At 46.3% G+C, this 13,057-nt stretch overlaps 5 protein-coding genes across 5 annotated transcripts; 1 reads left to right on the forward strand and 4 right to left on the reverse strand.

Moving 5' to 3' along the window:
* The first annotated feature begins 1,969 nt into the window (after positions 1-1,969).
* On the forward strand, positions 1,970-2,795 carry SETTUDRAFT_164086 (uncharacterized protein). Its single transcript, XM_008029643.1, has 2 exons — positions 1,970-2,391; positions 2,441-2,795. Exons 1-2 carry the CDS (start codon positions 2,057-2,059, stop codon positions 2,538-2,540), a joined length of 435 nt encoding a protein of 144 aa, XP_008027834.1. The 5' UTR covers positions 1,970-2,056; the 3' UTR covers positions 2,541-2,795.
* A 1,253-nt stretch (positions 2,796-4,048) lies between these two features.
* SETTUDRAFT_32653 (glycoside hydrolase family 3 protein) lies at positions 4,049-4,685 on the reverse strand (the record flags this gene model as incomplete). Its single annotated transcript, XM_008028866.1, has 2 exons — positions 4,049-4,356; positions 4,427-4,685. 2 exons carry the CDS (start codon positions 4,683-4,685, stop codon positions 4,049-4,051), a joined length of 567 nt encoding a protein of 188 aa, XP_008027057.1.
* A 587-nt stretch (positions 4,686-5,272) lies between these two features.
* On the reverse strand, positions 5,273-7,240 carry SETTUDRAFT_32654 (uncharacterized protein; the record flags this gene model as incomplete). The annotated part of the gene is made up of 4 exons (XM_008028867.1): positions 5,273-5,484; positions 5,550-6,175; positions 6,232-6,829; positions 6,886-7,240. 4 exons carry the CDS (start codon positions 7,238-7,240, stop codon positions 5,273-5,275), a joined length of 1,791 nt encoding a protein of 596 aa, XP_008027058.1.
* Positions 7,241-8,666: 1,426 nt separating this feature from the next.
* SETTUDRAFT_90147 (uncharacterized protein) lies at positions 8,667-9,025 on the reverse strand (the record flags this gene model as incomplete). Its single annotated transcript, XM_008029644.1, has 2 exons — positions 8,667-8,845; positions 8,914-9,025. The coding sequence occupies 2 exons, from the start codon at positions 9,023-9,025 to the stop codon at positions 8,667-8,669; spliced, it is 291 nt and encodes a 96-aa protein (XP_008027835.1).
* A 584-nt stretch (positions 9,026-9,609) lies between these two features.
* On the reverse strand, positions 9,610-10,937 carry SETTUDRAFT_164090 (uncharacterized protein; the record flags this gene model as incomplete). The annotated part of the gene is made up of 3 exons (XM_008029645.1): positions 10,177-10,937; positions 10,061-10,122; positions 9,610-10,002 (listed from the first exon to the last, which is right to left on the reverse strand). Coding segments are annotated over exons 1-3 (595 nt in total), but the record flags the coding sequence as incomplete, so codon positions are not given.
* Between the last annotated feature and the right edge of the window lie 2,120 nt (positions 10,938-13,057).

Below are 13,057 nucleotides of genomic sequence, written 5' to 3' on the forward strand. Positions count from 1 at the left end.
AACAAGAGTAGGTCTTGTACGACGTTCTGAACCTGTAACTACCTTTATTGAACCAATTACACCCATCTAGAAAGCCAGTTTCGTCAAAGTTGTGGATGTCGTCTAAATCAACCCCATACTTCTCAATTGTCTCTCGTACGAGGTTAAACCACGCGTTAATAATCTCTGGGTCCTCTTGCTGAACTCTCTGACGATCCTTTGCTTGATTGAAGGCTGTTCTAAGCTCGTCCGTACGCGATACGAACCGCTCTGGCCAGTTCTTGCCTAAAGGCTGGCCATCTCGTACGCGTAGTAGTTTTTCTGCCATATCTGCTACTTCACATAGACAGGGGGCAAATCCTCGCGAGTCTAGGTCAAGAATGTATCGTACGATAGTTTGCTCTTCAGATTTAGTTAGCTTCTGGCAATTTGGCTGCGTCGTAGGTCGAAAGGTGATTCCTTGAAGCCGCCGAGAGATCTGCTGATGATGGACGTTATAGGCTGCTGCAGCGCGTCGAATGCTCTTAAACTGGCCTGTACGATAGGCCTGAACTGCTAGAGTAAGCCTACCCTCTTGCTGAGTAAATATCACGTTCTGTTGTTGAGGCATTGTCCTTCGTACGTGAAGTTCGCGATGCCAAGAAAAAGTGGCACTCTCGGTGGGGTGGCACTCTCGGTGGTGGAATACGTTAGTAATATACCTGTTATTTTTATAATTTTATATATAGATTTGCTACTAAAAGTTAATTTTAATATAATAATAAAGGAGCAAGTTAATATATCTATATTTAAAGCTATAGTAAATTAAAAATGCTTAAAAGAATAAGTATATAAGCTATTGCTAGCTTTAAAAAATTGATATAGGCGCTAAGAATAGTTAGGCTAATAGGCTAGCGGCTTAGCGTGGCGCTAGCAAGAACTTTTGACAGTCACCTCCGTAGAAGGTTAGTTTTGACCCACCAAGGCTCCATGTAACAATCGGCTTACCCAGCTTGCTGGGCTTGCTATTGACACCGCTGGTGATGTGAGTGGTCCTGTGAACCGTTTCCGCAGTCATCTCCGATTACTGCTATTGGCAGCCAGGGTGTGAAACGCGGGTAATAACCGTGATTCGCTAGCTCAGGAAACTGCGGGGGCATCTGTCTTCCACATAGGCAGAATCGACGTTGCATTGCCACGTTACCCCGGCATCAATATCCGTATGCAAAGCAAAGGGCATACGAGCGGTCTCCATACACCTAGCATGTCCTAACTTAGGTAATTGGCTTCAGGGGTACGCATTACACTGCGATGTCAACCGTACTTTGCCCTACCAATGAGCAACGAACAGACCCAGTTATCCCCAGAATAACGGAGTTCTTACTAATTAGAATCTCTACTCTAGCTTCTTAGCATCGCTACATAGAGCGTAGATCTAAAAAAAACCCCGAAAGAAAAGAACGAAAAAAGGTGCGCTAGAGCTAAATAAGAGCTTCTTGCTGGCATAGAGCCTGTTTGCCACCTACCCCTTATGGGCGGGACAAAATACGCTTGACATCGCGGTGTACCTATTTCCGTCGTCCGGTATTGCCAAAGCTTGACGCCGATCATTTCTGATCCCTGTACGGAGGAGCTTGTTTTGTTGAATCACGCAGCCCGTGCGCCAGAATTCGACCAAAAGACTGCTTTTCTATCCCAAGATGTTTGCTCTCAGCGGTGAAAATTTCGAGAGGAAACTCGTCTATGACAACTTAGACAGCTAATATTGTTTTGGCTAATTCGATTAATGCTATGTGGTTGTTTTCCGATTTCGTATACGCGCACAGATAGCATTGAAGAGCGGGTGCACGAGCCAGAATATCCCTCAATTGATACGAGGTCCGTCGTATCATGAGTCAACGCCCCGGTAATGCGCCGAATAGGTGTCAGCTCATCAGCAACCCAAGGATACTGGAAGGGAGATATAAGAATCCAAGCTTTGCTGCCGAGAATATTACCACACTTCACGTTCACAGCTCGCCTAATCACCACCATTATAACGCTCGTTTCACTCGCTTCGATCTTCCTACACCATCCAACCCACTTAATCAAACCCAAAATGCGTTCTCAAATCTTCGCTGGTCTTGCCCTTGCCGCCGTGGTTGCAGCAGCCCCATTGGAATGCCGTGCATCTGACGAGCCAATTACCATCGACAATGCTTCGTTCGTCCGTGAAGATAGCAACAGCAACGACAACTGGGATACCATCACTTTCCTTGGCTTCGACCTGACCACCCCATCTGGCACTGTCAGCTGTTCTGCAAACAGCTTCCCGAATCCATCTGTCCCGTCCAACGTGTACGCATGTGCCAATGCCGCATACTCGTTCCAGATCAGCAGCCGCCCCGGCTACGATCTCTACGCCATCACTGTCACCCACAAGGTCTCCGACAGGTACGTCAGTCCCCTTATTTCCTAGCGTCGTTGTACTAACTGTTATTAGCGTCACTTTGACCGGTACCGCCAACGTCGGCTGCAACGGCCCTATCCCCAAGTCCTGCTCCCAGACGCGTACCGGAAAGGCCACGCTTACTGCCGCTTAAGCGCCAGGTATGGTCATCTTGAGAAGGGAATCGGGCCTCGGGCAGCGGTATACCTACCTCCTTAAAAACTTATCATCATGGTAATATCATAGAACGTAAATGAAAATCTTGTCGGTTCCTTACATTTGAGTTCACACTGTTGAAGATTGGTGGAATTGTTCGCGATGTTGCTGCACCGCCTGGATCGTCCTGTGCCACCCCCATAATGTTGGACCAATCTGGTTAGCTGTTAATGATAGAGCTTTGGACCTTGCCGACTTCATCACGTGTTTCAGGAATTTGCCTTGAGCTCTAAAATGCCCGTGTCTGTCGCACGGGTGTATCTCGTCTCCATATACCTCACGCATGGTTGACATTGTCAGAGACACTGATATTGCAGTGAGACCAAAGTATTTCTGTGTACCGAAGCCGTGTCCATCAACAGCTTCGCGTCGCGGCTTGGCTCTTTCGCACCGATATGATGGATCCAAAACCAATAGGAAAACGACGGCCACATACCAAATCGCGTAACGGATGTCTGCAGTGTAAACACAGGAAGATCAAGGTGCCTTTAGCTTGAAAATAAATCTGGAACCAAGTTATCTGATACATCACATAGTGCGATGAAGAAAAAGTGGATGTGGTTACTGCATGCGGAGAGGTACGCGTTGCGTATTTCCACGTTCCTTGAAAGCATCTGCGCCTGTTGAGCTAACCTCCCAGTTACACCTCGTGCGCAGATTCCTAGTGAACGTTCACCTGGACTATCAGATTCCAGTACTTTACCGATACTGCCTAAGATATCGGCCCGAAGCTTCAACCATGGTGAAGAGCTAGATTCCTTTACCATGAACGATCTCGTTCTACTGCATCACTGGTCCCTCGTCACCAGCCTTACCATGGTCAATACTCCAGGTGTTGATCACATCTGGCAAACTGCCATGGTACAGATTGGAGCTCAAAATCCATACGTCATGCATGGCATATTTAGCCTCATAGCGCCACATCTCGCCTACCTTGGCCCACCAAGGAAGCATACTCTGGTCGCAACAGCTGCACAACACCACAATAGAGTCCTTCGCGACTTCCAAGCCAAACTTTGCAACATCAATGATTGCGACAGCGATGCTATTTTTTGAGTGCCTCCATAAACATGTTATATATTTTCGCCACCTTCGGAAATCTGTATCATGGCAACACAAACGAGTCCTCAGCCGATCTGCGCTCGCGTATCCTTGGTGAGAATTGGATCCCATTGATACGAGGCGTAAATAGATTGCTACAGCAGATTCGCGAACGCGTTAGCGTCGGTCTGCTAAGTTCGTTGCTAAGGATCGGAAACTGGAATGACCCCGACCCGGATACCGCTACTGTACCATACGACGCGAAGATGCAATCTCTCAAGTCAATATGGGCGAACTACGCGGCTAAGGGGGCCTACTGTTGGTTCAATCAGATTGTTGACTTGATGATGATGATGTCAGTTGTACTTGCAAAGATAACCCCAGCATTGGTTTGCTCACCACCCTTCACTTTAGACTCCAGGCCCATGAATTAACCACGTTCAAGGGCCAGCGTTTTGTTCCATGTCGCACCAATAGTAATGGCAGAAGGATAGCCGTTAACACCAGCGATGTCATGAGACCGCTGGGACCATCGTTTCCACATATGCCAGGAAATCTAAGACAAGGAACTCCAGGTATTTGGCCCGCGTATCCAATTTTGGTGGACGTCTGTCCGGATACAACGAAAACCTTTTCTTCAATGGTCATCTGATCTACCACTGCTGATGCCTGCTGATAAGCATCGGCCCAATCGTCTAACACTGTGGCATGTGCTGCGCATAGATTAGCGTCAATAAGCTGGCCACTAGAGACACTTACAATCATGGGAGAAAGGTTACTAACGTATTGAATAGAAAGAAGGACTCCTATCGTAGCTCCAATATAGCTGCTGAGCTTCAATCACTTCGGGCAATGCGGGAACCTGACCGCCCATAGCTTGCTGGAAGATTGCAAGGATTTTGACTAACTTCTCCGCAGACAGAAACTCGAGGTACTGCCTCGTAGCATCGTCAATAGATAGGCCATCTGGAATCTGGACGGATGAAAAAGAGGAGGTAGACAATAGCCCAACTAGAATCCGAGTTACAGAACCGAATGCCATGATGGAAGGTGCGCGTTGATAGACCTACAAAGTGGTGCTGCGTGTCTTTTAAACTGTAGTCATGAACCGCACGGTTCAGAGCATCTTGTACAGTGCCGGCACATAAGGAAGTGTAACCAAAGACCAGCTATTGAGACGAAATTAGCTACCGAGCGTCACTAGACCACGCGCAGAGGGTATAGATTTGGTATACGTATAGCACATACAGTGCGCACAGAGTATCCAGTACGCACATCGTGACTAGTGCGCCTAGCCCATAAGTTATGGATGGTTAAGCAGAATCTAATTGAGGAGAGAGCTAGTGTCTTCTAGATCTGTGCGCAGAGGGTATCTACGCACAGCGTATCTAATACCCGTTCACGTGACCTTCATACGCATATAAAAGCGCAACATTTAGCGCCGTTTTGGAAGACTTGTAGTGTAATTGAGAATCAGAAACGAATGAAATAGGGTGTGGATGTAGAATTACTGAAGATAGCTACCCAAACTTATGCGCCAATCATCTGGAGTATTTTTTAAGACACGACTTAGGTTACGAAAATGAAGAGATATATATAAAGAACAATAAATCCATGTTATTAGTACGCTTAAGGATATGCTGCCTTGATCATATCCGCGGCTTTTTCAGCAACAGCATACAATGTGGAGGCCAGGTGACCGCAAACCTGGAATGGAAGTACGGACGCGTCAACGACACGAACATTGCTAGTACCGTATACCGTGAGAGTGGGGTCGACGACTCCTCCGAGATCCTTGGGCATCATAGCAGCACTGCCGATGTAGTGGAAATTCGAGCGATCTGTTCATATGTGAGTCCAATTACTCGATTTCACTTGCCTGAAGGTGAATGAAATGGAGACTTACAAGTAGACTTGAGCCACTGAGCCCAATCGGCATCAGAGGCATTGCGCGAGAGCTTGTTGAGTCCAGGAGTGACTTCCCCCGTTACCAAATTGGAGAAAGGAGCAGTGTTGGTAAATGCACGCGCCATTTTCCCCGCAACTACTTGCTGCTGGACGTCATAATCCAACATGAAGTAGTTGGGGTTGATGTGCGCAGGTAGAGTGGCGTTGGAAGAGTTGATGTGGATGCTACCTCGAGAGAACGGAAGAAGACCCCAGTACTCGATCGTAAGGTCTGCAGTGGGAGCAGGCGCGATAATAATTTCGGCGATCGGGATCTTGTTCTTGAAGATCAAATCATATTGGATTTTGAAGAGTTTCTCGGTGACATCAGCGCTGATGACGCCACTGGCGTTAGCTGTCCTCTCGGCATATTCGCGGATGGATTTCGCAATAGTTTCGTTGAACGCGTCGAGTTCCTCTCCGAAAAGGTCTTCCACGTTAGCATACGCTGCGTAGCCCGCAAGCCCCGTGAGGTTTGTTGTGTTCTTCATTGTGTACATCATATCCGTGGTGGTCTGGTCCTGGAGGTTCTCGCCAACGAAGGGCAAGTCAACGACAACATCAACACCAGCCTTCTTCAGAATACTTTGGTTGTTGTCAGCTTTCTTTCCATCAGCATCTCGGATGAATGTTACACATACGCAGAGTTTCCGACACCAGACTTTTCCAATAGCAGTGGTGACATGAGACTTCCAGCCGAGAGGATTACCTCACGGTTGGCAAGAATTGTAGATGTGCCGTTGCAGGTAGTGAAAACAACACCGCTTGCTTTGGGCGTGCTTTCCTTGGTGTTTGGATGCCAAATCAGCTTTTCGGCTTTGGAGTTCAAGTAGATATCCAGATTGGGCCGTTTCGAAACGGGCCAGTAGTATGCACGTCCAGCATCTTCGCGCACGTTCTTAGCCCTGTCGATTGTTTTGGGAAAGACTGTGAATCCACGCATAGAACCTGCGTTTGGCTCGCGATTGAAAGGGAGGCCCAGCGCACCGAAGGATCGGTTTACTGGCGAGACGATCTCTTGTCCCATCATGTTCGCAGTCCAGCCAATACTCAGAGGACCAGATGTGCCGTGAACGTCCGGATCATATGAGGCACCAAGGAGAATTTGATCCTCAGTTGGAGGCTGCATATACTCACTCTTCGAGTAGTAGTGCATCAGATCTTCCCAGTTCCAACCTTGGTTTCCAATCTGTTCCCAGGCATCGATCTGGGACGTCTCCGCTCGCAGATAGGTCATACCTAGGGACCGTGTTTCAGCAATTCATTCCCTAAGAAGCCATCTTATATGTACGAACCATTGATATCGCTAGTTCCACCTAAAATCTTTCCCGCTCGGAGAGTTTGAGTGGCTCCGCCGGCATACTGCTGAGGTGCGCTTCGGTATTGCCAGTCGATGTCAGTGCCAAATGCGGCGCCATATTTGGACGTGTCGGACACGTTGGTATTGGAAAGTTCGACATCTCCAGCTTCGATGATCGCGACGGTGACATTGTAGTCTTCGGATAGTCTATTCGCGACAACGAGACCTGACGTTCCTCCGCCGACGATAACATAATCGTATCGAGGGCTATGGTCAGGGGCCCCTGTAACATCCCCAGCCAAAGCAAGAGCTGCTGGAGTGACGGCGAGCAAAGTGAGTATACGATTCATCACTGGAAAAAACGATTGCTCTCCGTGTATAGGAAGAATGTGCTGACAGGGTGAGGTATGGCTACGTATCGCTATTGCTGCTATATATATAAAAACAAACTCATATTTTACGTCGCGGTGGTCTGAAATTGAAAGATTTGACAGCCCCCCTGATTGCACATTTTTCAAGAGATAGTCGTTGTTACCAACCAATTTGTAAACAGGATGTGCTCCACATCGGCTTCTCTTCATGTTGTTTTCGGCGAAAAACGGCGGTGTTGCGCGAACCCCCTCGAAACCACTAACTTTATAGGGCGAACAGAATTTTCTATCCCTGTGGCTAATCTGTGGCAAACTAGACAGCCGATAAAAATACTTCTCCTATGATGTAATCTTCGTTACTGACAGAATGCTTTGTAAGTCCGGTCAGGTCTCACGTCATAAGAGATCAATACGAAATGTATGCAATTACACTGATCTCCGAGTTTTTGGGTTCTGCACACATTATGTTTGGCATTCGAATCTTTCCATGAAGGGCTTTACGCATGGCTTGCGAAGATATATAAGACCTAATTTGACAATCTGGCCAATATCTGGCATTGCTAATTATCACATGGCCTAAGAGCATCATATTCCATTATTTTCGTGATATATGTATGTCTGCAGAAGCGTCAAATACCTGTATTTTTTCGCCGATCAACAAAGCATGCGTTCTACTGTGCCATAATACAATCGTGGTTTCTCATTCCTTAGCGCATCGTCGCTGTGTTAAGGACTTTCCTCCTGAAACACGGTGCGGATGTCTTTTTTTACTGGGCGCTCATGGGGTGCCCTTTGGGTCAACTCTTCTCTTGGTTATATTGCATTGATATCGGGTGTTCTGATGTTGAATTCTGGTATATCTGCGTATCAGATGATCGCCTCCGCCTGTGTCATACACTTGTGGGTGTCTCGTACTTTTCATCGCCAAGTTCTTCTACAGCCACCAGCTTGGATCGGCGGGCGCTGAACCACCGTATATTGTGTGGCCTGCTTGCTACAAAGCCAAGAGACTACTGTTGTTGTATCTTTTTTCCATAAACACTACTGCAAGTCCACTTAGACATGTCACATGACTCTCTTCTGAGCCCGCTGGGCCCCAGATGCGGGAACCAAAAATCTCGCGCTCAACATGAGATTTTCATTGCACATCTGGACGATCTTGGCTACAAATTTCGACAATAGGCTCTGCACAAAAGTTGAACATTTGGGTAGTAACACCGATTACATGACAGAACAATTCGTCTTCTATTTACGGAGCAAAGCCTGTTAGCGTCGTAGCTTGTTGGAGGCTATGTGACACCTGCAAAACAATGGAGTGCGAAGTAAAAGAGAATTGGTCAGCTCCATGTTGAATGATGCCATGAATCTTCAGTCCAAGACCCGTCTTATTGTTGCATCCAACAAACTAACTGCAATAGTCGCTGTGCCCGGATCCTCCATCTGTGCATCGGTTAACACCACAGTACCTGACAACTGGGGTGTCCGTGCATGCGCCGCAGTGGAACAGCGTGTACCGCACATGATCGGGGTCTACGGGTAGCCCAGCCCTCTCAAGCGCAGTCTGAATTTCTCCATAGTAATTGCCTATCAAGCAGAAGAAAAGTAATCAGCGTCACAAAGTTTACCTGATGCCAGGATATAGAGAGCCTAACCTTTGTTGAGAAGACCATAGCCGCAGTAGTCGAGGCCGTTTTTACAGCAGTCGGCCGTTACAAGGCCTCCGAAGAGGGCAAGAGTGAGAGCGTGCATGATTGAAAAATGCATTATGAATATCTGGAATTGGCTTCTATGACTGCTGAAATAACTAATCAAGTCTGTTGTAGAGTGAAGCGTGCGGGAAAGATCTTGTAGGAGAAGCTTCTCCTCTATATAGTCTTTGATTTTCCTATATGCATTTGTGCAGCGACTTATTATGTAACAGAAGTGACTCGATCAGCCCATCTGTTAACAGCCCGAAAGTAGGACTTACACAAGCGGTTGGTAAGGTAACACAGCGTAGCGAAAGCTGATATAGACATCGTATAAGATGTGGGTAAGGTTACATGTTGGGATCCGCATCCATGAAAGTGGACAAGCTCTATAGGATCCTTGGCTAAATTAGTCAACTGCATTACCGCTATGCATATGCAGGAAAGCTCAGCTCAGTCACGCTAGCATCTAAAACGGCCCTTGCACTCTACAGAGTCACTTTTTAGACATTCCCTCTGCTGATGTACATGTTATCGCCAAGTTTTCAGCCCCAGGTGGGCTGAGCAGGCCCACAAATATTTTCGGTTACTTAATGCAAGCTCCTCCAAGTCACTACCGCTTTGGCTGCATATTAAAATTAGTCAGGTGTGGCGGAAAGCGCCTCACCAAAGCATTGATACACTGTCGCAAAATGCTAGAACGATTACGCAGAGGATGCCACAGCTCAAAACTATGGTGCTCTGAAACAGTGAACTAGAACACGCCTGTGCGGTAATCTATCAGCGGAATACTGCAGGTACAGTGGCTACGCTTACATGGCGTAGAACATGAAATCTTGAGCTTAGCGATGATGTTTTTGAGTCCTGGAAGCAGGTTGCCTCTGGTCTCTGCTATCTACACTTGGAAAAGAAAGCATTGAGTGACGTGGATATCAGGTCCCATGGTGATGCAATTCATCACTTGTGTTTGCCGGATGTACATGTTGATTCAGATTCAATATGTCAGATACGTCGTGAGGGAATGCTGTAAAGAATGGCTTGATTAATCTATCTGTAAAGATTTCTATCTATTTTTGGCTGTTCTTGGCTTGGCTGACCAACCTGCAAACAGGCAGACGACTCAGTGACATGGAGGTCAGTATGTCCGCAGAAACAAAGTCCTTTGTATCCACAGTAAACGTTCAACGGTCCGCCAGAAATCTTCCTCCTGACTGACGAATCCTCCAGTTCAATTCACCGCGACCGCCATAGCCAGAATAGTTTGGGCGACCCAGCCTGAGGTTGGACATTGAGAACCCAGGGGTGGATGACGAGCCAGGTCCATGTCTAGCCGTTCTAGCGAAGTCAGCCAACCAGTCGATTTCTACCCTAACATGAGGATATGCTGTCTCAGGGTTAAGGACAAAAGGCTCGACATCCAAAGCAAACTGTCCAGTGCTCGTGCTTGCGCCAGCTGGCACAGGTTGCAGTGATAATCTACCAGAGACACTATGCGCAACCTCTTGCACGTGCGGTGAAGATCGAATCGTGACTGCTCCAGACGTGCTGGTCTCTTCAGCAGTTAATAAGATATCCCCGCTCTCTACTTCATCGGCAGTAATCCCAATATCCACAGTCGCGTCAAGGGTAGCGACAACTTCTGCAGCCTCAAGGAATTCCACGGTAAACTCAATCAGCACAAGAGCTCCAATAATAAACTGGCCAGAAGCAGTCACAAAGACGCTAGCAAGAATGAATGCTGGAGCGAAGCGCATATTGGCTGGTAGGGTGCGTAAAAATAATGTGAAAAGATGTCTATGAAGCGTCGTTGAACTGAGAGCGAGATCTGGGATTTATACTTGGAGCGCGTCTATATGAAGGTTTAGTTAAAACTAACAATACGAGTAGATATCTTACAGCTATAAGTGTAGGTAGGTAGGGAGACTGTTTCCAGGCTACGAAATGTATTACTTTAATGGTAGAAGTAGGAAATAATTGATAGTCGTGATTGGGTTGATCTGGTTGTATAGAGCGTAATTATTGCACGATGTATTGCATGAGAAAGCTTCTGAGAGGATGAGCTACCAAAAAGGCTATCTCATCCAAATATATACATACTATCGGAAGATATACGGTGAATTAGTTAGTAGTATTAGGAGTACAGTTGCTATTCCCAAGAGCCGATATTCACTGACGATATTGAGTAAGCGACAAGCAATTGTTAGTGAAGAATATAATCTATTCTAGGTGTTATATTACTGCCTACCTATTGTGCATAAGGTACAGAGGAAGGCATCTCACCGCTATCCCATATTGTATACTCTGTTGCGTTGTGAAATCCACTATGTCATCACACTGAGATTACTCAAAGAACAAATTATACATTTCACAATATAGGTTCGCGTATTTAATTATCTTACTGAATAGGCAGTGCACGCGAGCCAGCTGGCATACTAAAGTATTACGTTAATGGCAGGTCTTAAGCGAAGTAATATCAGACCTCTGGTGTTAAGACTTTAAGTAGTTAGTGTTGTGGAAGCATAGATCTATACGGGCTTACAGCACTTGCCAAGATCTGATACTAACTTTATCCTAATGTAACATCCATATGATTAGTGAACCAAACAGGGAACGTGAGCTTATTATGATCAATTGGGAAATTGTTAAGATGTAATACCTAACTTCGCTTCCGGATAATAGAGAGAATGACAACTCACAGAACCTGGGCACTGAAGGTAGCACTCGGAATGTGCGGAAGGCCGAATTGTGCTTTTGAACTTAGCCAGGACTTTAATCCTATGCTTAGTGCTAGTGGCATTGGTTTGGTGTATTTTCTGGCATAAGCTGGATTTCTGGAGAGGCGAATGGCCGTCTGGTTTTGCGACAGCGAGAGCGCTGGAATCGCAACGTGGTCACGGAGATATGTATATTTTGGATATCCCAGTGTCAACAGCCATCGCAAAGGAGAGAAGCTAGCTGATATTTATTTGCAATATTCTAAAGTGGACGTGCAATTACTTGCAAAACGCGCTCGCCGTCATAAGAGTCCTGAGTGGAAGTGTTCTTTCTAACTCTCACAATTCGCGTCGACAGGGTGCACTCTGGCCGTCCTTATGGCCGTCTGAGTCAATGTTCAGATATAAAGAAATAATATATTTGTGAAAGTCCGTCTCAAAATTAAGAGCGCTTCTAGGTAACGACATGATTTCAAGAAAACAGTAGTTAGTATCAACCTATGCGTAGTATACTGGACTGCAAACAACGGCCGCGGCTGTTCTTTCTAGAATGCTTTCTACATGCTTCGTACAGGATATCCAAATCACAGCCTCTAATCGTTTTCTGTGAATTTCTCTCTGTTAGCTCAGATCTAAGACGCATGGCAGCTAGCGAGTTACGGAGGAGCCTTTTTAAGAAACTAACAAGTCAAAACAGGAAGGAAAATACGTAGAGTATAGCGAAAAAAGATTTTGCGAGCGAGTGTAGACATACAGTGGTAGTGATACTCCATGTGCAGTTGATACAGAAGGGATGAAAGGAAAGGAACGAGGAGTCACGAAAAGCCCAACGACAAGATTTCCATAACTCGGGAATATTACTGCTGGATTTCAAAAGCAGCGAAGGATGGATTATGTCACGTGGTTTTGTTTCCGAAGCTAGTAACTAGAATAATGCCTTGGTATATAGATTGATATACCCCAAAACAGAAGTCAGATTACAGACTCAGGTAACCGAAAGCGGAAAATTACCCGAAGTTCTGGTGCATAGGAGAAAATTATGATCTTCTGCTAGAGAATTTGCATTTGATTCGTTTCTTCTGCTTCGTCTTTTGCGGGCGCAGAGACAGTGACATTCTTGGGGGGTAGTTGTGAGTCACGTGATCATATCCGCATGCTCGGGGTGGGTGGTTCTCGAACATTATTTGCTCGGTGATTCAATACGTGTTCCGACTGTTGTGCTGCTTCCAACTCTGCTACTCGGTCTATTTGGTTTATGCATGTTCTTTCCATGAGATTCCACTTGTGAGTAGTGAAGCATGTTCTGCCAAGACCGATGCAATCAAGGCTCCTACCTAACCGTGGGACGAGCTGACCAGACAAAGTAATTAGAACAGTGAATATGACAGGCGGAA

This window comes from Exserohilum turcica (assembly GCF_000359705.1).
Source record: "Exserohilum turcica Et28A unplaced genomic scaffold SETTUscaffold_3, whole genome shotgun sequence".
NCBI classification, from domain to species: Eukaryota; Fungi; Ascomycota; class Dothideomycetes; order Pleosporales; family Pleosporaceae; genus Exserohilum; species Exserohilum turcicum.

Bases quoted from the DNA above. Each gene is read 5' to 3' on its own strand.
- SETTUDRAFT_164086 (XM_008029643.1), top strand. From the start codon at position 2,057: ATGCGTTCTCAAATCTTCGCTGGTCTTGCCCTTGCCGCCGTGGTTGCA. The intron at 2,392-2,440 runs GTACGTCAGTCC...AACTGTTATTAG, and splicing joins ACCCACAAGGTCTCCGACAG to CGTCACTTTGACCGGTACCG.